Source organism: Dermacentor albipictus, chromosome 10 (assembly GCF_038994185.2).
Source record: "Dermacentor albipictus isolate Rhodes 1998 colony chromosome 10, USDA_Dalb.pri_finalv2, whole genome shotgun sequence".
NCBI classification, from domain to species: domain Eukaryota; kingdom Metazoa; phylum Arthropoda; class Arachnida; order Ixodida; family Ixodidae; genus Dermacentor; species Dermacentor albipictus.
In genome coordinates this window covers 53,023,717-53,048,855 of record NC_091830.1, presented here as the reverse complement: position 1 = coordinate 53,048,855, position 25,139 = coordinate 53,023,717, and the positions used below count along the sequence as shown (strand labels likewise).

The window sequence follows — 25,139 nt, the reverse complement described above, 5'->3', positions numbered from 1 at the left end:
CACAGCCACTTAACTTCCGTCGAAATGGTAGCATTGCAGACGATATAGAGTTAAGAGTAACTGGATAAGTGCGATTCTTCAAGGATCCTTTTTAACGTAAACATGGATCACTGCATATGTGCTGGTCTTCAGGGACAAGCAAAAATAATTTCAATTTCCCCAGATGTGGCTGGAGTTGAACCCTCGTCATGTATTGGCGTACCAGCTAACATTAATAAAGGTTTTCAACAACAAAAAAGGATACAACGAACATGGTGCAACATACGATTTTAAAAACTACGGTGTTCTGTGGTCATAACACAGTAGGTCTTGTAATCTTATTTTGTATCGCGTTTCGAACATTTTCCTTTTTCTTTCGCTGACCAGCTTGGCCAAGCTTAGCTTGGACACACAATATAATCAGACGCAGTTGCTTTAATATATATTCACACATTCCTCGTACATGACGAGTTTCGGCGTTTGCAGTACGGTCTGTCGACACTTTGGTTCAATGCTAATCGATCTAACCTTGGCGTTCATTGTGAGATTGGTGTTGCCAGATTTGTGTGCTATGACAACGTTCACGAGACGAAGTTTAAGGTTGAATGCATAACACAATTATATGAGTTGATCTATAGTTTTACTTTGCTTTTACGTATGTGATATCTTTTTACATGTCTGCGGTCTTTCTTATTTGCCCATATTCTTGTGAAGAAGAGAACCAATGTCCAATTAAAGGCGGAAATCGTGGTACTTACTTTCTGTCTGACCCCAGCCGGCGACAACAAGAATTGTTCCTGCAACATCCATTTTGTGTGTAGGCAGGCACACTGGCTTCATGAACCTACTGAATTCCAGATCCACTGGCAGCTGTTAAATGTAACGTTTAGTAGGGATCAATTGTAAACAAGCCGAACATATCCTCAACAGATAACGCCCTGCTTATGTCACACTGCTTTACATTAAATTTTGTAGTTAAAGTCATGTCAATTTCAATGCACTGTTCCGTTGCTCTGAAGTATCTTGTTTGCATATAGGCCTCTGAGGAAATAGTGTACAACGTACTTAAACATATAACACATGTAATATAAGTGATGCTGCTGCTTAAGAACAAAATTTCGCCAAGGTTTAACTGGCCAAATGGTAGGTACACTTGGCTATAATAGTGAATTGTGATTGAACAGGTTCTAGTCTATCATAATAAAATATACCAGGTTATTCAATCAAAGCGGTATTTTTTTATCGCCAAATCTCGCAGCAGCTACAGCTGAAGAATTCTTTCAAGTGCGACAACGTTATTCGCGTTCAAACGAAACAGAGCTTCACTGAGTAGCCGCGTGGGCGTTAGTGGACAGAAGACAAACATTTCCAGTAATGAACTATTCTTAGGCCTACTAACCGTATGAACCATCTTTACAGCATTCTCCATACCAAACAACAGAAGCTCGGCCAGAGCAATCGTGAAACAGTCATCAGAGCCATACCATAAAGCTTTCATTTGATACTCGGCGCACAATATGAAACAAACTGATTGGAGTTACGAAAGGTATGATTGGAAATGGGTATGAAGGAGAATGAATGTCGGTGGATTTGAGTAGACCTTAATATGAGGAGTGATTGCCAGCTGACTTAAGCATCACCGAAATACGATGACAGGGAGTGTGTGGGTTGGAGCATGTTCGAACGTGAGTAAATGCTGGACATCATGAGTGTGTGAGGACGCATGTACGAGCAGCTGTGATGATGATGATGATGATGATGGTGGTGGTGGTGATGATGATGATGATAATAATTATGATGATGATGATGATTATTATTGGGGCCTATTGACGCAAGGTCCAGCAGTGGTCAAAAGATGCCAAGGCTATTTATTATAAGAACTTCTGGGTGCCGGGAAAAATTAAATGACTGCTGATAAGTGTATATGTGCGCGAGTAGGATTAAGATTTATAAGCGGTAATGAGCGTGAATAGACGTATCAGTGAGTATGTAGCCCGCAGAAATATTTGTGAAGAACTATGACTGAGTATTAACCTATTGTACAGACCTTTAGGAGGTGGCACGCCTTCTAACAAGGCTTAGTTCTGGCGAACGCGGCGTACACATAAAAGGTTTCCTTCAAATTTTTACGATAACGGTATGCTTAGCACGTGACGAAACCTTAAACCTAGCTGTCTTCTTAATCGCAAGTTCGTGATATTTGTGTAGTCTACATTGAATATGATCGAACAAGCACGCTCACAAAGTTAAATATTGGTTTAATGCTCCAGTTGTCAGTTAGATTAAAAAAATAAATATTACTATATAAGAAAGACAAGGCGACACATGATAACATACTGAGGCAAGCACTAATGTTATATTTTCTTTAATAATCTTAGTAGCCTATATGCGCCGACATTTGTCACAACTTTTGTGCAGGTTTGTTCCTTTTTGTTTTAAATATATATTTTTTTCGCTGTGGCGTTTCTTTTGAATCTGCAGCTGCATCCCGTGCATTTTATCTGAAGTTTCTACTGCTAAATGCTGCAACCCCCCTTCCCCTCACCGCCGCTCAGCTCTCACAAAAATCGCCCATCGCACATAATTACTGTAATGAATGTGTAACCTACCACCACTTTCAAGAAAATATGGCAGTTTGCCGGAAAACCGAAGCATAGATTGCGATAGCGAATTATCAGACAGCCATACGAAGTAAGGTTAGTACTTTCATCGACCGTATCAATTTGTAAACATTTGCTTCCCAATTAAATTATCAAGCATGGTGTCAGCGCACACAGCAAATATGAACACATCACATTCGATGACAGCGGACAGTCGCTATCAGAACGCTGGCGCGAGGAAACGAGGCAGCAGCAGTGAGCGAAGTGGCCTTCGTGCTGTCTAGCGTTTCAACGCAGAGTGAGCACCGAGAACACACAACACGTACAATGCTACGAGCCACCGACAACCCTAGACTCTGCCCCAATGCAGAACGCTGTCAAGACACTGCCGCGCGACCGCACACAGCCATTACATGCGCAGTTGCAGCTGTAGAAAAACGGAGCCCTCCTTCCGATGCCTCGCGACATTAGGTGCATTGCGCTCGAGGGAAGACGGTGTGCTTCCTCCCCGCTTCCGTTCCTTTCGCCCGGGTGACATTGAGCCGCGATTGCCGGCTCCCCTGGCACAATTACACTTGCGCTTACAACGCAGGGCGAGCGGTGACGGTGTTGTCGCACTTGCACTTTCTACGAAACCTTACGGTGGTGTGTGTGGCAGTGCAAAGAAAAAGCTAAGCGTGAAGTTTAGCACATGGAAATGGGGACTTATATTGCTTGATCAAGAGATGAGCGATGGCGTGGTCTCGATTCAACAACAAGTGATACCCATAGTCAAGCAATATAGATACTTTGGTGTACGCATAAATAAAGGAAAGACCAACTCAAGTATCTACCAAGATGATCCAAGAATGAAAAAGAAGTGTACTGCAGCAATATTGAAACATGGAGAACTTTGGGGCTCCAATAAGTATGAGATGGTGTAAGAAATGCAGAAATGTGTAATGGCGCCAAAGGTAATGTTTCCAAGTTCAATTCTGTGCTTAACATGAGACATCCTGTCGCGATTGGATGTTAACCAAAGATCGGTAGGCCGCTTCGCAATTGGGAACCCATGGTAAAACCACAAATGAGGCAGTGTAGGGAGGCGCGGATTTGGCCTCTTTTGAAGTCAAAGAAGCGCAGAGCAAAATAAATTTCGAGAAGGGACTCAGTGACATGGATGAAAATGCACAGATGGCTAAAGCGCGCCAATATCTGAACCTGAAAAGCACGGCAATAAAATGTAGGGAAAATGTCAAAGAAATTGGCAACCAGGTACGGCATAACTGAAAGCCTAAATAGACAATCAGGAGTCATCAGAAAGGAAGCAAGAGGAAGAGAGGCTGTAAATTTGATACCAAGAATGGAAACAAAAAAGAACAAGGAGATTTACAAGAATGGCAAGAAATAAAATTAAAGGCAATATCTGTAGGCATGTTTCTGCCGCAGCAAAAACCCAGAGGCAACTCGGCATAACTTGATGGAAGGCGACGGTTTTCACCCAGTGAAATCTTTGGGAAACGTCCACCTTCCAGAAGCCCTGAGATATGGAGTGGATGTAGGCATTAACCGTTCAGTCGAGATAAGTAGGGGAGAGATGTTTTGAGTATTGGTGGAATAAAATCAGAAAACAAATTGATAGCAGGACAGCCATTGCAGGCGTACCTGGCTATAGATGGTAGATATAGAGGATATAAGGAAGAGAGAAAATACCAAGAAGACATAGACACAAGGCTAGACATAAATTTCTTAAGAATAATTGAGCAGTTTTAAATACAACGTCGCTGATCGTCAAAAAAGAAGCTGCATAAATGCCCTCTCAAGATCTTTAGGGCCTGGTTGCAAACAAGGTTATCGATAATGAATGGCTGATGCATGACTAACTTTTCAGAAACTCTAAATTTGAAGTTAAAGAAAGACCGAAAGTTGTGGTAAAAGAAAAGCTGCTAAAATTTGTGAGCAGCAGACAAATGCAATAGGGTCTGTTCCAAGAAGTTCATCCCTGGTGGTAGCGTAAAAGATAAAGCTGCATTCTACATGACTAGACAGCAAGAAACCCCCAAAAAACAGACCAAAAGCGACGATCACAGGTCTTCATTGAAGATACTGCCACGAAACCCAACATCCAGCTTGTGTCACCGATTTTGTTCCTGCATTGCTCTGAAAGCATTTGTCCTTACATCAGTTGTGATAGTGTCGGATACCTTGTTCAGCAGCCGGATAGCAGTACGCAGACTTTAACAGCTGGAAGTTGCGAAATATTTGGTTAGCATCGTATTTCGGAAGCTCCGAAAGCACCGAACTGTTCATTGTGCGCCTTTCGTACATAAAGCCGTGTGAATCTTCATCCGGAATAGTTAGATATATTGATTGAATAATTACGAAACGGCTACAGCAATTCTTCATGCGTGGACATTTCCACGCTTTGCTACTGCTAAAGTACTTGCATTATCGTAGATAGTGTATATCAGAAATGATGACTTACTTTCACAAGTGCCACGTCATGCACGATCTCCCCTCGTTTTACATATCTTGGGTGCGCGATAATCTTGTGAGCGCGCACTCCGGTAAATTTGCCATCCAGCGTGAAGTTGTACATCACGGATACCTTCGCCACGTACCGGCCTCTGAAAAAGAACAGGCGTCAACAATTCGGACAAAAACAGCACATCCAGCAAGTGCACTTTTTTGCCATACGCCATGGAGCAAAGAAAGCGCACGAGAGGCCCTGACTAGCCGGGATAACTTGAAGGCAGTGTGGCGGAGGTCACGTGGCGTTTTTTCGCAAAGGAGCGCTGGCGCTGATGTGCCAAATATCAACGTTGCCGTAGCAACCGCGATCTTGAGCTCTCGCTGCTGCTGTATGCCTCTGAAAAGTGAGTTAAGATTTCCTTCGGCCCGTGTCAGTCTTGCAAGACATTCTTTTCGCGAGCCAAGCGGACTTCGGAGTGGGGTGTGCAAGCTTCAAAGTTGTGTTTTGGTTGTGTGAGTGTGCGGGTCAGCCAGACGAACACACGCTCTAGTAATGACGGCACGATTTGACGACTTGCCACACTTGCCAGTTGACGACTTGCCAGTTGACATCTTGCCATAGAAAAACATAAGAGCGTATCTGCTTCACTAAAACTGTTACAACAATGTTACAACAATGGGGTCAAACATGCGACCAGATGAATGGAAAACTGGGCCTAAAAGACACGTGGCACCTACTCAGGTACCTCCTAGACCCTGAAAAGTGTAAGATGGCACATAACAAGAACATCAGCCGCATTATACACGAACACCCCCTTCAAGACGACAAACTCCTCGACGAACTCAGGAGCAAAGATGTAGATACCTCCGACAAGGAAACGCTTCCCGAATAAAAAGGACCTCCGAATCCAGGAATGGACGAGGAAATAACGACGGCGGAGGTGAGGGCGGCGCTACACAAACTCCGCACATCCTCTGCCCCGGGAGCGGACGGAATCTCAAACCGAACCTTGAGAAACCTGGATGAGGAATCAATCAAAGCTATCACAAAACTCTTCAACCAATGCTGGGAAAAGGGCAAGCTGCCGGCAGCGTGGAAACACGCAAAGATAACCTTCATACCGAAACCAGGGAAGAGCCTACAAATACAAAATTTGAGAGCTATCTCCCTCACGTCATGCCTGGGCAAATTGCTAGAACACGTGATTCTAGGTCGCCTGCAAGAACACATGGACAAGCACGAACTCTTCACCAGCACAATGTTGGGCTTTAGACAACATCTCTCCACACACGACCTCATGCTTAGACTATCGGAGGAGGTCATTAACCCTATTCACAGCAAACGAACCAAAGCAATCCTAGCTCTGGATTTAACCAAAGCATTTGACAAAATCAAGCACGAGGCTATCATGGAAGCCCTTTCAAATCTAGGAGTAGGCGAGCGAGCCCACACCTACGTCAAAGCCTTCCTATGCGCTAGAACAGCGGAAATACACTTCGGGTCACTCACATCCGACCCTTTCACACTGGGAAGCAGAGGAACGCCGCAAGGATCGGTACTCTCACCCCTCCTTTTCAATGTCGCGCTCATATCCATGGCACAGCTGCTCGAAGGAATACCAAACCTATCGCATTCCCTATACGCAGACGACATTACACTCTGGGTAACCAAAGGGAACGACGGAAAAATCGAGCACCGACTGCAAACTGGAGCAGACGTAGTCTCGGAACACGCCAGAAAGATAGGATTATCGTGCTCCCCGCAAAAATCTGAACTTCTCGTCATGAGATATAATCCACGAGGCCATACAAAAACCTCAGTCCCTATAGAAGTATACGTGGACGGCACCCAAGTTACCGAGGTCCAAACGATCCGGATACTAGGTATGCACCTACAAAGCAACGGCAAAAACACAGTGACTATCAACAAACTTACGGCATGCGGGAACCAAACCAACCGTTTGATCCAACGCATCGCCAACAAACACTTTCGGATGAAGGAAGTGGATCATAGGCGTCTAATCCAGGCTTTCGTGCTCAGCCGTTTCGTGTACTCCCTCCCATATCTCAACCTGTATAAATCGGAGAAGGAAAAGCTAAACTGCCTCATAAGACAAACCTACAAGGTGGCGCTCCACCTGCCGAGATACACATCAACCGAGAGACTCCTGAAACTGGGCGTCCACAACACGCTGGACGAACTAGTTGAACACACAGAACAGCCCAATACGAAAGATTAACCAAGACACCTGCGGGAAGACACATCCTAAGGAAATTAAGCATCCCGTACGAGTGCACTCAAACAAACGTCGGGCCCATACCCAGAGACATCTTCAATCGCCTCAGGGTTGACCCAATCCCAAAGAACATGCACCCGGAGTATCACAGAAAACGGAGACAGGCCCGGGCCAAAGCACTCCAGAAACACTACGCAAACCACGAGGAGGTGGTCTACGTAGACGTAGCCGCACTCGGAGAACGCTACGCTTTCTCCGCAGGTGTAGTAGGAAACGTCCTCAAACCAATCACCGCGGTCACCATTTTTGGAAGGCACACGGAAGAAGCGGAAGAAGCCGCGATAGCAATAGCTATCACAAATACCGCAGCCAAAATAATTTTCTGCGACTCCAAGACGGCAGTGTGTAATTTTGCCAAAGGCAGAACCCACGAACCGGCGCTACAAATTCTGAAAAAAGTACATTTCACGCCCCGCCAGATCAAGATCATCTGGATCCCTGCGCACTCATCCCATCCCGGGAACGAAGCGGCTCACAATTTCGCCCGAGGACTCGTCAACCGGGCAGTGAGCCAACCGATCCTGCGACGAGCAAAAGAGCGCATGATAACCTAGCATGAAATTACGCAATACTATAAAAACGAGACTCGAATACCCACCCCCTGACAATTCCTTAACCAAAAACCAGCAGGCGACGTGGAGGCAACTCCAAACACACACCTTCTCCAACCCGTACAAACTATCCATAGTCTACCCAGGGACACAATCCCCCGAATGTACGCTATGCGAGGCCGACAACGCCGATTTAGCACATATCTTGCACGGATGCCCTGAGCTCAAACCTAGAGCCGAATGGCAGCTATCCAACCGAGAGCAGTGGGAGGCTGCGGTGACCAGCTCGGAACCTGCGGTTCAACTGCAGGCCGTGACCTGGGCTTTAGAAGTCACCGTAAGACACGGTCTGACGGCCACCTCACGAAGCCATCATGACTTCCCACATCTCATCTAATAAATAATTTTCTGTTGACGAATTAAAGTTTTTACCACCACCACCACCACCGGTGGCTCCCTACATTGAAAGTTGAAAGCTCGCGCTTATCTACTCCGGTGACCTGATTGCAGATGCAAAGAGAGGTGGCACTCCAACATGGCTGCACTTCTGGATTCAAAAATGTAACGTCAGGGCCTCTTCTATATTTTTCGTTTATCCATGCCACACGCCATATTGCAATGCTTCATTATCCGCACTATGCCCTCGTATGCTCTGCAATCCGCGCTCATGTGAGCAAACATGCTAGCAAACGTTCGACATTTTGAATTTTATGTTTTTAATTGCACTTGAATGAATTTACTACCATGGTTAGACTTTGCTTCCGCAAGAAAGAGCGGGCCATCTGGTGCTTTATTCTGTGCAGCCTGCGCTACATATCAACAATAAAATTAATAATTTTGAATATTAAACCATTTGAACACCATTCAATTCGTAGCCACTGATCCTTTTTAAGTATTTGCACCGGATCAACCAAAAAAACTGGGGTCATGTTTTATATTTTGGTCATTCCTAAGCTTCAGTGGCTATGACGTTGCACCGATGATCTCAATGTTGCAGGTTCCATCACCACCGCGGCGGCAGCATTACGACGGAGGCGGAATGGGAAAAAATCACGAACCCTTCCCCTACCGGAAAATGGCGGTTAGCTAAGCTTGTCCTGCGTGCACTTGGTTTTCGCCACAGTGAAGTAACCCACAGATAACGGTGCCAGATCGCTTCGGCCTCGCGCTGCCTCAGCTCGGTATCTTCTCGTTGCTGTCGGATTGCCTGGGCTCGGGCTGTCCTATCGGCACGCCGATGGCGAGCCCTTTCACGGGACAATTTTCGCCACCGCTCGTCGAACGCTGCCCGTTCCTCGGGATGACACACAACGGATAGCAGTCCTATCCTCTTTCCGAGACTGAACTGAACGTAAACGAAACCGGTGGGCGGGGGAGGAGGCAGCGCGCGCAAACCCCTTTCATGCCCTTTCCCTACCAGGCGGGCGAGAAATGGCTCTGACTGGTTGCGCACGTGGCGTGAGCGCGCGCCTATGCAGCTGAAATCCTTGCTGATAAAACGCTCCGGCGCTAGCTCAGCTGTTAACTCATGAAACCAACCTTTCCTGCAGCTGCTTTGCTCAGGGAGCAAATGAGTTTTTGCGTGACCTCAGCAACGCCACTTGTGAGCCAATACATGCTTGGCTTGAAAAAAACGCTCATGAGTCATGCATTGAGGAGGAGGAGGAGGAGGAGATTCTTACTAATGAGAAAGAGGAGAGGCAGGTCTGCGGAGTGTCTGTCTAGCCAGCGCTACTCCGCACTTGGTCAAGGGGAAGTGAGATACGGTGCATTGATGCTGTGCATTGTATTATTGCGCGGCATGCCGTGCAAATGACGGCGTACCATTCATTGGACGCCCGTTAAAGAGCCCCAGGTGGCCAACATTCTTCCAGTGCCCCCCTCCACTCCCGCTATGGCGTGCCTCACATTCAAATCGTGCTTTTGTCACGTAAAACCCCCAAAATTTCGTTTTTGAAATTTCTAAGCTGCTGAGAAAATTTTGCGAAATCATGGAGCACATTGGATGAAACAAGTCAAATGTACACTGCATGTTTTATTTTCTATTAACAAAATGCAAAAAAGACTCTGCGAACGCTTGGACATCCGAAAAGTGCCTTTCTACAGCGAACCTGTTTATAGCTACCCTCAGGCGATGGTCGATGTCCATCCGTCTACGTGTAGCGTCGACACGAAAAAAAAATTCGTCTCCACTTTCCCGCGAATGCTCTGTAGCTTCTAATGTACTATAGGCATCTCGGAAACATCATCCTTTGATTGGCCGCAATATTACTCTACAATTACGCCGAGTTTCATTTACGTGTAAAAATTAGTTAGTTCACAGTGAAGTTGTGAACGTAACAGAATTCCCGTCTGCTGGTAATGCATCGTCGTCTACGTGGGGACTATGGTTACAGAAAACCACTGTAACCTTTGTGTTACAAAATCGATCCTGAAACAAATTTTATAACAATTAGCCGCTAAGACGACTCTAACCTTACGCTAAGTTTCATGTATTTTTCATAGTTGCGTAGTTCACGGAGTAGTAGTAAATTTTGTGGAATTCACGTCTGCTGTCAATATACGGGCTTCTACGGGAGGGAAATGGACAGCCCCATATTTGAAATAATAATAATAGTAATAATAATATTAATAATAATAATAATAATAATAATAATAATAATAATAATAATAATAATAATAATAATAATAATAAAACCTATATATACACAAATGTGTCAATTAGGCTAAAGCACACCACAGCTTCACTGCTCGGCCTTCTTCACAGAGTGGGAGGGCTCATAAATTGTTTTCCAATGTTGCTTATTGATTCAAAAGAGCTCTAAAATGAGTGGGCGGAAGGGGTTCGAGAGGCGCAAACCTGAGTGCTTCTATAGCGATACCCGCTAAAATTCAAAATACATGATCCAGCTTCAAAATTGGTATCATGGCGTATATGTTAGATACAAACATACATATGTATGTTTGTATCTAACCGTTTTGCTACCAACCTGAGTCTCTAATAGTCCGTGGTCGAGTACGTGGAGCATAGAGCTGTTTTGCTGAGGTAGCAGGTGTTGAGACAAACTATCAGACCAGCTTGGGTCGCTGAGTGTGTGGCATTGTTCACATACGTGCCGCCCGTTAACAAGCATCTTTCGTGTCGACGTGACTCACTGTGAGATGCAGGCAGGGCAGGTACCGCTGTTCACAGAAATTCTTTGGCGTCGACTTGAGTGAATTGCTGTGTGCCACTGGCAATGTGCCGCTATATAACGCCGAAAACGATCCCTTCAGTTTTTCCGATGCTGAGTGGAATCGAACGAATGTACAGCGTTTCCTCAAGGAGAGCCAGCCGACGAATTAGGAGGCTGGTGCCGCAATCGCACTGTGCATGTGCCACTTTTCAAACAACGCCTTCCACGCCAACGTCTTAGTGAGCTGCGCCTTGAATGCACTGGGTATGGGCCGCTTTTCAATGAACATCGCACCCACTTGGGTCACCGAGCATGCGAGTCAAGCGAGGGAACAATTTTCAGCGTTCGCAGGCACCGATGCTCGTCTCGGAGGCCATGAGCGGATTTCTCGGCCGTGCCACTAGATGGCACAGTGTGCCCAGAAATAAGGACGAGACAGGCGCCTGATCTCGGCTCCCACCTCCCCCTCACCCTCATCTTAAATAAAGTTTATTTCCTCCAGAGGGGCGCCTGGTTGCCGCGCATGACGCGATTCTCGGGGCTCGAACCCACCGACGCGTCACGGATTTCGAAGGCCATGCGCAGGCTTCGGAGCAGATGCGCTTGGGGGCGCTGAGTGCTCTTAGGGAAGCGCAGAAGAGTTCCACTGCAGTATGCACGTTTCATACATAACTCGTTCCGACAGTGGCAAATGCTGAGTCCCTATGCATACTAACGCACTACCATCGACTGTCATCACAAGATAGGTACCGGCGCTTTTCTTTCTACTGCTTTAGCGCCTACCGCGAGGTCTTTGTTCACTGACTGCCGTTGAGCAAACTTAAGTGAGCTAGAAAGGCGAGGCGTCCCACTTAGAACTCCAGTTTTCCTTCTGGCTATCTAGCTATCACACCAAAAACGTCGGCCGTTTGTGAATGCAGTGCTTCTTAAAAAAAAGAAAGAAAGAACTCACAGAATGCTTACGAGTGCGTAACGCGAATTATTAGGTGTTAGCTATGTTCGGCCTCGATGTTCTCGCTTCCGATATTGCTTGGGCACTTGAAGAGCCTGTTTCCTTCGTTATGTGTCAGTGCGACGAATATTTTATAGCGTTCCTATTGAAACTGCTACGGTCCTCTGAGGTGCTCGAGTACCCGCCGGCTTTCTAAGCGTACAGCCATGCAGTGGAACGTGGTATGGCCACAATGGCATTATGGCGGTTCTGAAGTGGTGACAATGCTTTAAAGAGGAGAGCGTGAGGTACGGCAGCAAGATGACAATGGGATGACGAGTGAGTTTATGACAACGATTCACGCGACAGCGACTTTATGACCATGGCCGCGTGACGACGACAGTACTTCGCTAGAATAGCAGCTTGGGCTTGTTGGTTTTCCATCCTGATAGTAACAGCGTGAAATGTAGACAAGATACGAGACAAGAAGACACCACAAGCGCTTGTGCTGTCTTCTTGTCTCGTCTCTTGTCTACATTTTGCGCTGTTACTAGCAGGACGACAGTACGACGAGGATGGAATGAAGAAGATGAAAAGAGGACAGTAGAAAGACCACAGCTGCATCATGACGACGCTACTAGAAGGATCCCCAGAGTAGTGCGGTTGACGCCAACTTATGTGCAACTGCAGGTGTGGGCCACCCTTCAGTTAATCTGTTTGATGTCAACCTGGGTACTCTGTATGTGGCAGAGGTTACGCATGGTTCTCACGTCGGCGCCACAAGAAGGCTCGGCGTAGCCAGATGGAGCCTCGAAGTAGTTCACCGGCAGTACACGTCTCATATATGACCAGTTTCCGTTAATTTCACAGTTCACATAGTCATCGTAGGTACGTTCCGCCGGATTTCTTTTATTGAAGGAGAGGGGAGGTGGGCAGTATGTCGCTTCACGGCTTGTTTGCGCTATGTGTTAATTACCTGCTTCGCTGTGCACCCGGGAAAAAGATGCAGATACCCGGTGAACCGTGCATAGGAAGCACGTTAGGGAAACCCGGATGGTGTAAATTAATCTAGAGTGCCCCACTGAAGGATGCCTAGTAGTAGTACCGTGGTATTGGCAAGTGAATCCCCAGAATTTGTTTAATTTATTTTACTTTGCCTGCTTTTCTGGCTCGCTCCACCTATGTCTGCCTATCCGTCCATCCGTACCTCTATACCCCGCTGTCCTTCTATGTTACTATCTTCCATTGGATAGTGGTGGTAAACACGGGCCATCGAACCGAAACAGGACGTAAACACATAAGCGAAATGACTGCCAAAGTTCAAGCAAAGCAAACCGGAGTGCAGCGTGACACAATATTTGAAGCTTTAGAGTAAATAGGAGGCTCAGAGCGGCGTCCAGGCAGTGTACTGAACCGAAACACCTCAAGAGTTCAGCAAAGTGCAGAAAAAAAAAACGTCCGTGAAATTCTATATTCGACAAATTATTTTGGGGGAAATCCTTCGTTCCCTTGAGCTTTCACTGCACTGAACCGTCATAATTCTTTTACAAAGGTATTGTCTATTCCATTAGTACAGTTAATGCGTGTCATTGCATTGCCGAAAGAAATGATATAGCTGCCCATCCCCTATGGATCTATCATTCATTGGGCCCGTCTTTTGAAAACGGGTTACTTCTAATTGGGAGGTAGATATAAACTGGCCACAGCTACTCTCTCAGACCAGTATCTTATGTACCTGGAGGCCCCTGCCCAGAAAAATACAAGCAGCGCCTCTGAAGCGTAGAGGCTTTGAAATGACTCACTTTCTCACCACACAATGCGCTGCCGTCAGAATAACGTTCCTTGTGATTATGCTTCCGCCGCACAAACCTAACCCCTTCGACGATCTTCTTTTCTTGATGAAAACTGCAACCTGGCGAAGGGAAAATACCAGACATTTTTTCTCTTTTTTTACCATAAAACCACAAGAAGGCAATTATTCATCGGCTCATTCAGTTACATGCCGTTTGTTCCATCACATTTTAGCTGTAGTCCAGCGGTAAACCTGGCGCTGACCATCGAACATTTGTGAAAGAATGTCCACTACAATCGATCCGCTGAACGCCAACAGGCTACGCGTAACGTGCAACATTTATAGGATTCTGTCCAAACAAACGGTCTGGAGCTTTCAAAGGCAACCTGTGGTATCAATTGCGCGCGTGCAAAGGCGTCTACATTATTAGGCTGTTTAATTCCCCGCAGCGGGATGAAGGCTGTTCGAAGCGACGATCATGTTACCTTCTTCGCTCGGAGATCATGTTAGTCTTCGCTCGGAGAAATCCACCTGGTACCAGCAAACTTGGTCAAGCCATCGCACACTTAATTTTATCGTTACTGTTTTCTTTTTTTTTTCTTTTTTAATGATTTATTCACAACCACGAGTTGAATTTTGATCATTATAATGTTACGACACCTTACGGGATATTGCAGTTGTATTTTTTCATGTTTTGTCGTTGCTATGTTCTCAAATGTATTTGTCATCAGGCTTAGCAGGGCTGCACTCAACCTCCCACTACAAGACTTCCTTCTATACATACATCTCTCGTAACTCCTACCTCACTCTGGACATGAATAAAGTGAACTAATTCTGATACAGAATTTATCCAGTTGTGCCCTCTGCTGTGTCATACCCTTTCACTGGCCATCCGCTTTGTTGCTCTAATAAGCAACCGATCGTCGCCTCTCTCCATTACGCATTCCGCCTATTTCACACACCATTTCTCAAACTCCCAAGATTTCAGCTACAACATTTTAGCGCCTTTGTAAGTAGTGTTCAATTTCCTATATTTAATGTTACAGCTACAAACTTTCAGGTCAATGCTTGCTCTACCACGGTTTCTTCCTATGTTCCGTGTGCTCTATCTTTTGTTGGGACACCCACGGTTCAGTGTTGGCAGAATGCGCTAGGTATGCGTTTTCTTGGTTTTCCACAATAAAAGTAGAAAGGTACCTGTAAAGAAAGAGGTCAGGCAAGGAGACGCAATTTCTCCAATGCTAATCAGTGCATGCTTAGAAGAAGTATTGAAGCTACTTCCCCGCAGGGGCGTGTGCATCAACAGGCGCTTGGTGTGTTGCGACACCGCGTACCCGAGCACACGAGGGTTGGACCCCCCGCGTCTTACCGTGCGCGGCTTAGCCGTGTCCGGTGAAAAGGCGATCCTGGAGGTTGAACTGTTGCTGAGCGTCTGGACCTCTAGGGCCCCTCGGCTGAAGAAACACAGACCATCGCCCTCGGCATCGCGTAGACTGCACCTCCGGACTGATCTTTCCGGAGGAAATTGGTAGTTGCATTTTCCTATCCTCACCTTCAATTTTCGTCTCTCTCTTTCACTTTCAATCGTTCCTGCCTCCTTCTCTTTTTTTATTTATATCTGGTCTTCTGGGCAGCGAGGGTTAACCTTTTGTGCGATAATCAACTTTATTTATACACATTGGGTATTAGTGGATGCTTACAGCTGGCGGTGGCTGGCTTTGTCTATCCACAAATCTTGTCACGTCCTCGTCATGGGCTTTGTAGTGGGCGGCTGGCATCGCTGCCGAAATGAGTAAACAAGTTTTGGCTCCATCATTCCACCGACTCAATGATCGTCCTCTTACAAAAAGAGGCTGCATCGAGGAAAATTTGGAATTTTTTTTGAAACACAAAGAATGTATCCCACGTTTTCACGGCATCTATAGTCTTAACCCGTAAACGATGGTTAGTGCAATTTCGCCTCTCTGTGTTTCCAAGCAACTCAACTACACACTGGGCCAAAGTTACAAAGTCACCAAAATTGTCAGTGGCGACCTCCTCCTTGAGCGCTGGCCGCCTCCTTCAGTGCTCTGTCATGTGCACTTTACTCACTCGTCCTGTGTTGCGCTGTTCCTGTTTTTATTGGAACTACTTAACTGAGAAGGCTTATGAGTGAGGAACAACGGCGAATAACTCAGCAACTTTTGGTATGCAGATGACATTGTCCTGTTCAGCAACAATGGGGACGAATTAGAGCATATGATTGAGGCCCTTAACGGAGAAAGTGTAAGAGTGTGGTTAAAGATTAATATGCAGAAGACAAAGACAATGTCCAATAGCCTGGCAAAGGAACGAGAGTTCAAAATAGCCAGTGAGGCTCTAGAGTCCGTGAAGGAATACGTTTGCCTAAATGAAATACTCACAGTGACCTTGATCATGAGAAGAAAATCTACAGAAGAATAAAAATGGGTAGGATTACATACGGCGGCCATTGCCTGATCCTAACTTGGAGCTTACCACTATCATTGAAAAGAAAGGTGTGCAGTCAATGCATTCTACTGGTTCTAACATATAGGGCAGAAACTTGGCGGTTTACGAAGAAGCTTCAGAACAAGTTGAGGACCGCGCAAAGAGCGAAGCAACTAAAAACGCTAAGCGTAACACTAAAAGACAAGAAGAGACTAGAAGAGAGTGGTGTAGATCAGAGAGCAAATGGGGATAGCCGATATCCTAATTGACATTAACATAAAAATGAAACTAGGCAGGCCATGTAATGCGTAGGATAATCGGTGTACCATTAGAGTTAGAGAATGGGTGCCGAAAGACGGGAAGCACTGTCGAGGACGGCAGAAAACTTGGTTGGGTAATGAGCTTAGGAAATTTGCAGGCGCAAGCTCGAACCTGTTGACGTGAGACAGGGGTAATTGGAGATCGCAGGGAGAGGGCCTTCGTCCTGCAGTGGACAAAAAACGTGATGATGATGATGATCATTCTACTCCCTGATATTGGTAAGCTGCAGTTTATGACCTGGAAGCATACGATGATGGACCAAGACGCAGGGAAAGCTGTGAATGTGAGTGGGCCTCCCAACTTGCCCATAGGTGAAAGTGTTTCAAGTGAATGGGCTTGTGTCTCAGTCGGAGTTGTTGAAATTTGTGCGGAATTTTTAAATATTAGAGGGAAAAAATACCAGAGGGAAAAAAGTCCGAAGTTTTAGGGTTCGAACTACCATAATAACTCGTCCAGGCTCGGTACGTTAAACCCCGTACGTCATCTTTTCATTCTTTTTCTGTTCATCAGATGTTCCCTCAAGCCACACATTCCGTAATGTACACGTGATGAGCTCTATAGCACCTCGCTGAGTATGAGAATGATAGTCAGTGCAGGTATTCGCCCCATGTTGGTCGTTGTATCTTCGAGCGGGTTTCCCGAATCTAATGCTACTTCGTTGTGGCGAATTTATTGCATGCTCGCGATTGCTATTATATGTACTTTAGTTTCTATGACTAGCGGTCTCTCAAGACGTTAGAAACAAATGGAACTTAGCACAAAACACGATGACAGATTATAGGAGTTACCAAGCAGCGTCTATATATATAGTGACACACACAAAGAGCGTCTTGATTTATTTATTTATTATATATTACATGAATTAATTCTGAAAAAGCTGCTCTAAATAGACGCCGTGAGGTTACAAAGGAGAACAACTGGAGCATGAGCAGCTACGAAAAAAACATGTGATGTGCTATGTCGAGAAATCAATGCAAATTGCAGAAAAATCACCTACGTGATAGCAATGATTCCTGAGCAAACGCGAAGCCAGATTTTTTAATATGGGCTGAACATCTTTGTACTAAGCACAATCCACCAATAATGTGGCTCGTTCGTACGACAATGCCAAACTTGCCCAGAATGTCACCACTATCTTACAGCGAGTCATGATGCCATAGAAGGTGACACAGCTCAACCGTTTTATGTTATGCCTGCAACCGATCATAAGCGTGACATATTACGCATATATATGTTGCTGTTTTCGCTGCTTTTTCTGCGCATGAAGCCAGGTTCTCATGTAGAAAGATTAGCTCAAGCCAGAAACACCGCCTGCCTGATCGTTACGATCCCTCGTGTATACCGCAATTATCAGATTTTAGCGCACCTTCGATTGTAACGCACGCCCGAACTTTTCACGCCGAGAAGTATTTAAAAATGCAATGTCCTTCATTGAACGTCGTACCCCGACGCCTATATCAGACGGGATTGTATGACAGTAGTACATAGCGGCTACAAAAAAAGTCGGCATCCACAGTACAGAAGTACTGCGGGTGCCCTACTAAGGAGTCTTTGGATCGAATGCTATTACTCTGTAGTTGCCCAACAAGTATAAGTGCAACTTTTTGCTAGCTAATAATGGTTTCCCATTAGGACAAGTTTCCGGCCCCCGCAGCACAGAATGCCACAGTTTTAGAGATTCGAAGCCGCCAGCCAAAACTCGGGGCTGTGATTTTGCTCAGCGCCTATTGCAAACTCGGTTTCGGGTTCCTTTTTTAAAGTGCATGGCATGTTTCAGTAGGTTCTGCCAGAAAACAAGGCCGGGTTGTAATAGAGTGAACATATGTTCGTTGGTTCTTTCTTTTTAATGTTTGCACTACATTTTTTTTAAAGGCACTTCTATTGCTGCTTTGGTGATAGTGGATTGTTTCTCTCGGCAACTGGCCACCCCAAATATTTCTTGACGCAGGAAATGTGCGCAACAAGCTGCACCAGGGGCAAGAAACCTTGTGCTTCTCATTGGTAATTCGATTTGGCACATTGTCTCGACACCTGCTACCTTGTGGTCTTCATGGAAATAGTAACACGTTTCGCGAACTTCAGGGACCACTATTTTCTCCCCATGCTCTTCTTTCCCGTTAGATAACCACTCTTGAAATTTCAGAATCTGACATAGGCGTTGTCTTGGAGGAAAGCTTATCTCACTCTGGATCACGAGACGATATGAAAATGGAATAAAGTGTCTACTTTATCGATTTCTTCTCTCAGAAAACGAATACAAAAACCAAGAAGGAAATAAACCTTCTCGCGTCTCGTAATTATCTCAGTACTCCTAACTATCACTACAAAGCGATTTTAATTCCACTACGGAAACAAGGAAACACCCAGCTACCTCTGCTTACGCATACGCTGTGTTTCGACGTGAATAACGCCACCTGCTGTAACGAGCCCGTGACAGAAAAAAAAGAAGAAAAGTAGGTGATTTATAGCGGGTGATTATTTCTCCGTGACCCGCCGCTTAGGTTTTGTGCTGTTCTAACGCTTGAAGACACCCGCCGTGGTTGCTCAGTGGCTATGGTATTGGACTGCTCAGCACGAGGTCGCTGAATCGAATCCCTGCCGCGGCGGCCGCATTTCGATGGAGGTGAAATGCGAAAACATCCGTGTACTTAGATTTAGGTGCATGTTGAAGAACCCTAGGTGATAGAAATTTCCGGTGTCCTTCACTACGGCGTGCCTCAGAATCAGAAAGTGGTTTTGACACGTAAAACCGCATAATTGAACGGTTGAAGACCCAGGCTCAAGACCTACATTACCTGAAGGATGGTTGTCCCTCTTGAATGTGAATATATAGACAATGTTATGAAGCGGCAATTATTGTCGAAAACGTTTTCTTTGCGTCCTTCCTCTTGGCTATATTTTGACTATTAGCAGTATGTCTCGGACAGCGGTGGATAAGGTGAAAGGCGTGAATGAACGCTTAGTAAACCTCGCCTAGTCCGATGTCTACGGATCTTAGGTGTTCGTTCAAACCAGGTACGTGAATGAAGAATGATCCGAGGCAGTTAGACAGAGCTTTTGGTGTACTTGAATAATCGCAGTAGAGCTACATTCCTACATTCCCGTATTACAAACCTTTCTTGAGCTTTTATCATTTGCACAAAAAGACAACGCGGCTACCACTATCATTCCCAGATTCATTGATATTTCATCTTACCTCGACACATCTTTACGTATGCGAAGCTTCCTTGAAAGTGCGTGCTTTGGGCATAAATCGTACATATAGTAAGGGGAATCAAGATCACCATTTTCACTTACCATCCATGGAATGTTCTCCTTGGTGACTGGATCGCCGTCGGATATCCTTCCGGTCGGCTCCAGTTCACCACACTCTGCAATGCAGCATATATATATATATATATATATATATATATATATATATATATATATATATATATATCATCAGCCTGGTTATGTTCCGGAAGGGCAAAGGCCTCTCCCACAGTGCTCCAACCACCCCGGTCTTGTGCTAATTGTGGTCATGTGGTTCCTACACACTTCTTCGCCTCCTCCACCCATCTAACTTTCTGCCATCCCCTGCTACGCTTCCCTTCTCTTGGAATATATATATATATATATATATATATATATATATATATATATATATATATATATATATATGAACAACTAGAAAGGGGTTAACTTTCTATTAGTGATCTCTTAAGCAGCCAACACTGACACCAAGGACAACATAGGAGAATTCGCTTATGCTTACTAAATGAAATAAAGAACTATATATATATATATATATATATATATATATATATATATATTTCATGGGGCATAAAAACATGGTATCGCGTCATCTGTCCAGTTGCGGCAAAACGTACATTATTTATGATATAACCATACGAATTCTCCTACTCTTATGCCCTGTCTGAATTACTATAGATGAACCACGCGAATAATGTACACCCACGCGCACACACAATGTGAATATATATATATATATATATATATATATATATATATAATGTATACATACATATATACATACATACATACATTGTATACCTATATACATACATATACATACCTGAACTTCTCATAAAGTTCACAATTGAAATACTTCAGATATAGGTCAACGAAATTCTATATGACTGTATTGAGCACTCTATCGAAGATGTCCACATAAGTGTTACACCCCAAAAAATGCACTTCGACCAATCACACGATTACAATCTGTGGTGACAGCACTCATATAGCAAATTGACCTATATTTAGCTGTACAAATGTACATGTACAAATGTGGCAGTAACCGGCTCTGTTCTCCATACAATAATTAACGAAAGAAACGGCACCTGATTATTTTTCTTGCAGGAAGTATATACTTCAATAGCGTGATTTCTTGATGAGTAGAAAACAGTGTATGCATTTTTCTTGTCTTTATTTTTACGTAAGAAGGAAAAAGAGCAATGCTTCCGTTTGGTCGGTTTCTGCAAATATATTAATCAAGAGCCATGTGCACGAAATGCGTCCAATGTTCCCGAATCAATTACACTGGCACCGAATTCCGTTAGTCGTTTGAAAGAAATCGTACTCGCCGTCAAATAATTTGTTCAGCCACACGCTAATGCGATCAACAGAACGGTGGCGTACAGAAAAGAAAACGCTTGAATCCACTTGCCAAGTATGCGTAGAACATCCCATGACAAACACCGAAAGCTAGAAGGTCGTAAAAGTGGCAAAAGCTATTTCGTTTCGATAACCTCACATCAAGTCGGAGAATTTGTAAGGTGTGTTCCTTTGTGCAGGAGTTATGAAGAGTTTATCATTATGAAAGCAATTACACAAATTCCCCGAGCGCATTCCCGCCAGTGGCGCCACCGTCGCAGCCGTCATGCTGACCCGCCATCCACGGCGCATGCGCAGTAGCGTGGCCCAAAGCGCAAGGGCGCCCCAACCTAGAACTGCCTGGTGTCTCCAGTGAATGCAAAGTGCGTTTGGCTGCAAATGCGACGAAGTGAAATTGACGCACCGTCGACGCTCCACTCTGCTCAATCGAAGCCACAGGGGGGCATAATGCAAGTGTCCACCTAGCGTACATGCACAGATTACTACACCTGCCGCCTTCCCCCACCCCCTCCCCGCCCCCGGAAGACAGCCTTATGCCTTCCACTGCTGGCGTGAGCGTTCTGGGAGCGGACACCTGAGCGTTCCACCTGAGCTTGCGCGAGTGCGCACATTGGTCTGAGCCGAAAGTCAGTAAAAGTCGCGCTAACATTGTTTGATAGTTGACTGGCTCTGCTGACCAACGCAGACGCTCTTGCGTCCGTCTGATTCAGTGCACGCTCCAGTTGTGATTCCCGCGATGCCACCCCCCTCCCCACCCTGGCGACGCTCTTCATCACGCCAGACTTCTGAGACAGTCGTGGGACAGCAAGAAAGCTGCCTAGTTGTGGACTGCCTTGCGACGAGGTGTCGAGCACACGTTTGCTTGGAGCACCATCCGAAGTGGTCCAGTGCAGCTCTACGCCTTGCCGTCGATGTGATTGCTTCGACCTTGAGGTGAAACTGTCACCATTTTTTTTCCATCACCTCCAATGAAACAGGGGCACAAAAGTTTTTATTTCTCGACTCGACCATGCTCTGCGTTATGCCATTTGCCTCAAATTTCAAATGGTATTGCAAACTTGGCGCTTGGGAAATCAAGATTTCACTCACCGGGCGGGTTGATTTCAGCGTCTATTCTCTGTGGAAAGAAAAATATGGGAAACATTTGATGCGAGAACACTTTATGTTAGCTTCACCGCGGACAGCAGCTTCCAAGGATAAAAAACAATCAGTCGTAGCAAATTTATTCGTAGCCCTTCAGCTGCACATTCAAAGTGAAGCTTTCTGTTGCCTTGTTTTTTTCATACGCGAAAATAGTCACTCTTCGAGTAGTACTCTGTATAGTCAAACTTTCTTCCTTTTTCTTTCTCATGAACGCCTCTGCGCATGCGCGAATTACAAATGAACATATCATGACCAGAAGAGGGTAGCACTTATTTTGTGTTGGCCCTCTTTTTCTCTTGTGCTGTGTTTGCTTTCTGTGCTTTTTCTATTTATGTTGCGTATGCGCCAACAGCAAGTCACTTTAGCCCGTGTTATCAACCTTCAACATTGAACAATCTTGTAGACAAGCCGACAATGCTTAGTTGCCTACATATTTAGGTTCATTGAAAAAATATGAAAAGAATATTTCTCCTCGTTTGTCGCTTATGTCAGAACAAACCGCCAGTTAACGCACCGTCGCTATATGATATGAATCTAGCGCACAGTCGTGAAAAGTGCGCGTTACCGCACGCAATTTCCAGCTACTGCGACAAGAAGCGATGACGCAGTTACAGGTCACGTGTTTTGCACTTCATATTTCAACCTTGTTCCCTCCAGGTTATAGGCGTGAAAAGTTCTTTTCTGAATTCCCTATACAAGCGCATATTTATCCACATCATTAAAGTGAAGCAACAAATATATATTCAAGCATTCGCAGCATGTATGATCCAGTAACGTTTTTATGACTGGAGAAAATGCAGCCGGCTTGGAAGTTTTTAAATTTCGGGGGGGTAGTTTTTAAATATAAGTGGGACATCATTACAGATTTTAACACCGTTATCAAGGAATTACATCGAGCACGGTCCAACAAATGGGGAAAAAAATTGCTGCTTAATGCAAGTCGGGGAAGCCAGCTTTCGGCGTTGTCATTGCATAATATGGTTAAATGCATCTCTAACTGCTGGGAAATTGAAGGGAATTTCTGCGACGATATATCTGCAGTAAGACACGTTGTGCACCAGATTCTGCAACAACCTTGAAAAGGAGTGCTTTCGAGATCTCAGCAAAGACATACTTTAAGTGCCACCAACAGTTCACAAAACTTTTTCCTTTTTTTCCTTTTAATTTTTATAGCTTCTATCAGCCGCACAGAACCGAAGCTATTATGCTTTAGACTACGATATGACCACTAACACACTTGTCTTCTGAATAGACGCACTGACAAAAAGACTCGTACAAGAAATATCATTTATTTGGTCGTACTTAAGATCTCAATAGCGTGCCTGTAATCTCATTTATAGCTGTAATATTATGTGCTGTGGAGCACCGTTTTGGATTACTCGCACTTTGTATAAGTAGTATTTAACAAAATCAGGTTGTCTTTGATAGCTTACGGATCCAAAAACGAAATAGGAACAAGATGAACATCGTATTTGTAGGCTAAGGAAAGAAAATATTACACGGTTTAATAATTTGACTAATTTAAAATATTTAAGAATGCGAGTGATGTTCCCGGCGTTTACTTTTTCTAGAAGGAGCTAATTTGGTAGTAGTTGGGCTGATTCTCTGCATCTCAATCTAGTAAATTCAAAGTGACATTCGGTTCAAAAATATGCTTTCATAAGCAATAAATTCTTTATAATAATACTTCTGAATGTCTATGGAAATGCAGACAAAGAAATAAAGGGATTCATAGTCGGATATATTAACTTGATTGCCCACATTAACTAAAGCAGGTACCGTCGTATTAATGATACCTGTAGGGAAAATGTCATTTTATTAAAAAAGTAACAATATTTCTACTGTATAGTGCTCTAAGCTCAGGTACAAGCATTAGTCGACAAAGTTAAATCGATCATAATCTGCACACAGCGCTGATTTCAATTCCATTATTGTACCACGCGTTTTCTTTTTCTTCATCATTCAGGTTTCACACGAACGTTTCAATCGAAGCGGGCTTAATAATGTTCGATGCCATGTTTTCGCAAGAAGAATGCTTTTCTGCCCAGCAAAAACAACGTACCAGCAATTTCGCAAATCATAAGATTACACAAAACACCACGTTTCGCTGAACTAATGCACATTTCTGGACATTCCAGAACAACTCAATGATTGCGTGCCTGAAAACATGGCCGATTGGCCGCAATAGCATATGAAATCCGTGTTATGGGTACTTCATTTCAAGCCCAGCACGTACGAGTAAAACGACTTACGCTAGCAGCTACCGGAAGCGCCATGGCAAGGATTACGAGAGCAACATTTTTCAGCTGAAGCGCCGTAGGCCTTAGTACGTAGTCGTCACCTGCCGAGGCAGCCATTCCTTCCGTGTTTCTCTCTTGCAAAGGTCACGAAATCGAGGTGCGTCCCAAGAGAACGACGCATCAGTATGAGGTAGAACATTCACTGCTTCTTATCGGTCGCCACGGTAACCAATGGCGAGTGTAAGAAACAAAATGTGCCAACGTGAAGAAAAAAAGCAAACTGTGTTTCATTAATGTATAAAGCTTGAAAGTTTCGTGCAAAGAGCTTGCCACTCGAATTTTCTTCGACTTCAGGAGTTCATTTCGAAAGCTTTCCGTGCTGTCACGTCGACTTTTGTCTGAAGCGACGAACCTTAACATCCCTATATGGGTTCTGGCTGTCAGACATCAAGTCGCACGTCACGTTTAAGTGCAGCGGCTCGGCAACCGTATAACCTCCTCTTTTTAAGTCACTCACGCTTCAGAATGATTGCGCTTTTTGTAGGCAGGCATTCATTGCGTGACACTCTGTGTGTGCCTTGAATGGAGGACGAGGG

At 44.8% G+C, this 25,139-nt stretch overlaps 1 protein-coding gene across 1 annotated transcript in view; it reads right to left on the bottom strand.

Annotated features, from left to right (window-relative positions):
- Positions 1-24,920, bottom strand: part of LOC135907648 (chymotrypsinogen A-like) — a 31,888-nt gene extending 6,968 nt beyond the window's left edge. The window contains exons 1-6 of the mRNA XM_065439345.2: positions 24,556-24,920; positions 22,250-22,277; positions 19,844-19,917; positions 13,788-13,897; positions 5,044-5,185; positions 738-849 (exon numbers count right to left, since the gene is read on the bottom strand). Of these exons, the coding sequence (XP_065295417.1) occupies positions 738-849; positions 5,044-5,185; positions 13,788-13,897; positions 19,844-19,917; positions 22,250-22,277; positions 24,556-24,660 (571 nt within the window). The 5' untranslated portion in view covers positions 24,661-24,920. The remainder of the gene's footprint in view (positions 1-737; positions 850-5,043; positions 5,186-13,787; positions 13,898-19,843; positions 19,918-22,249; positions 22,278-24,555) is intronic.
- Between the last annotated feature and the right edge of the window lie 219 nt (positions 24,921-25,139).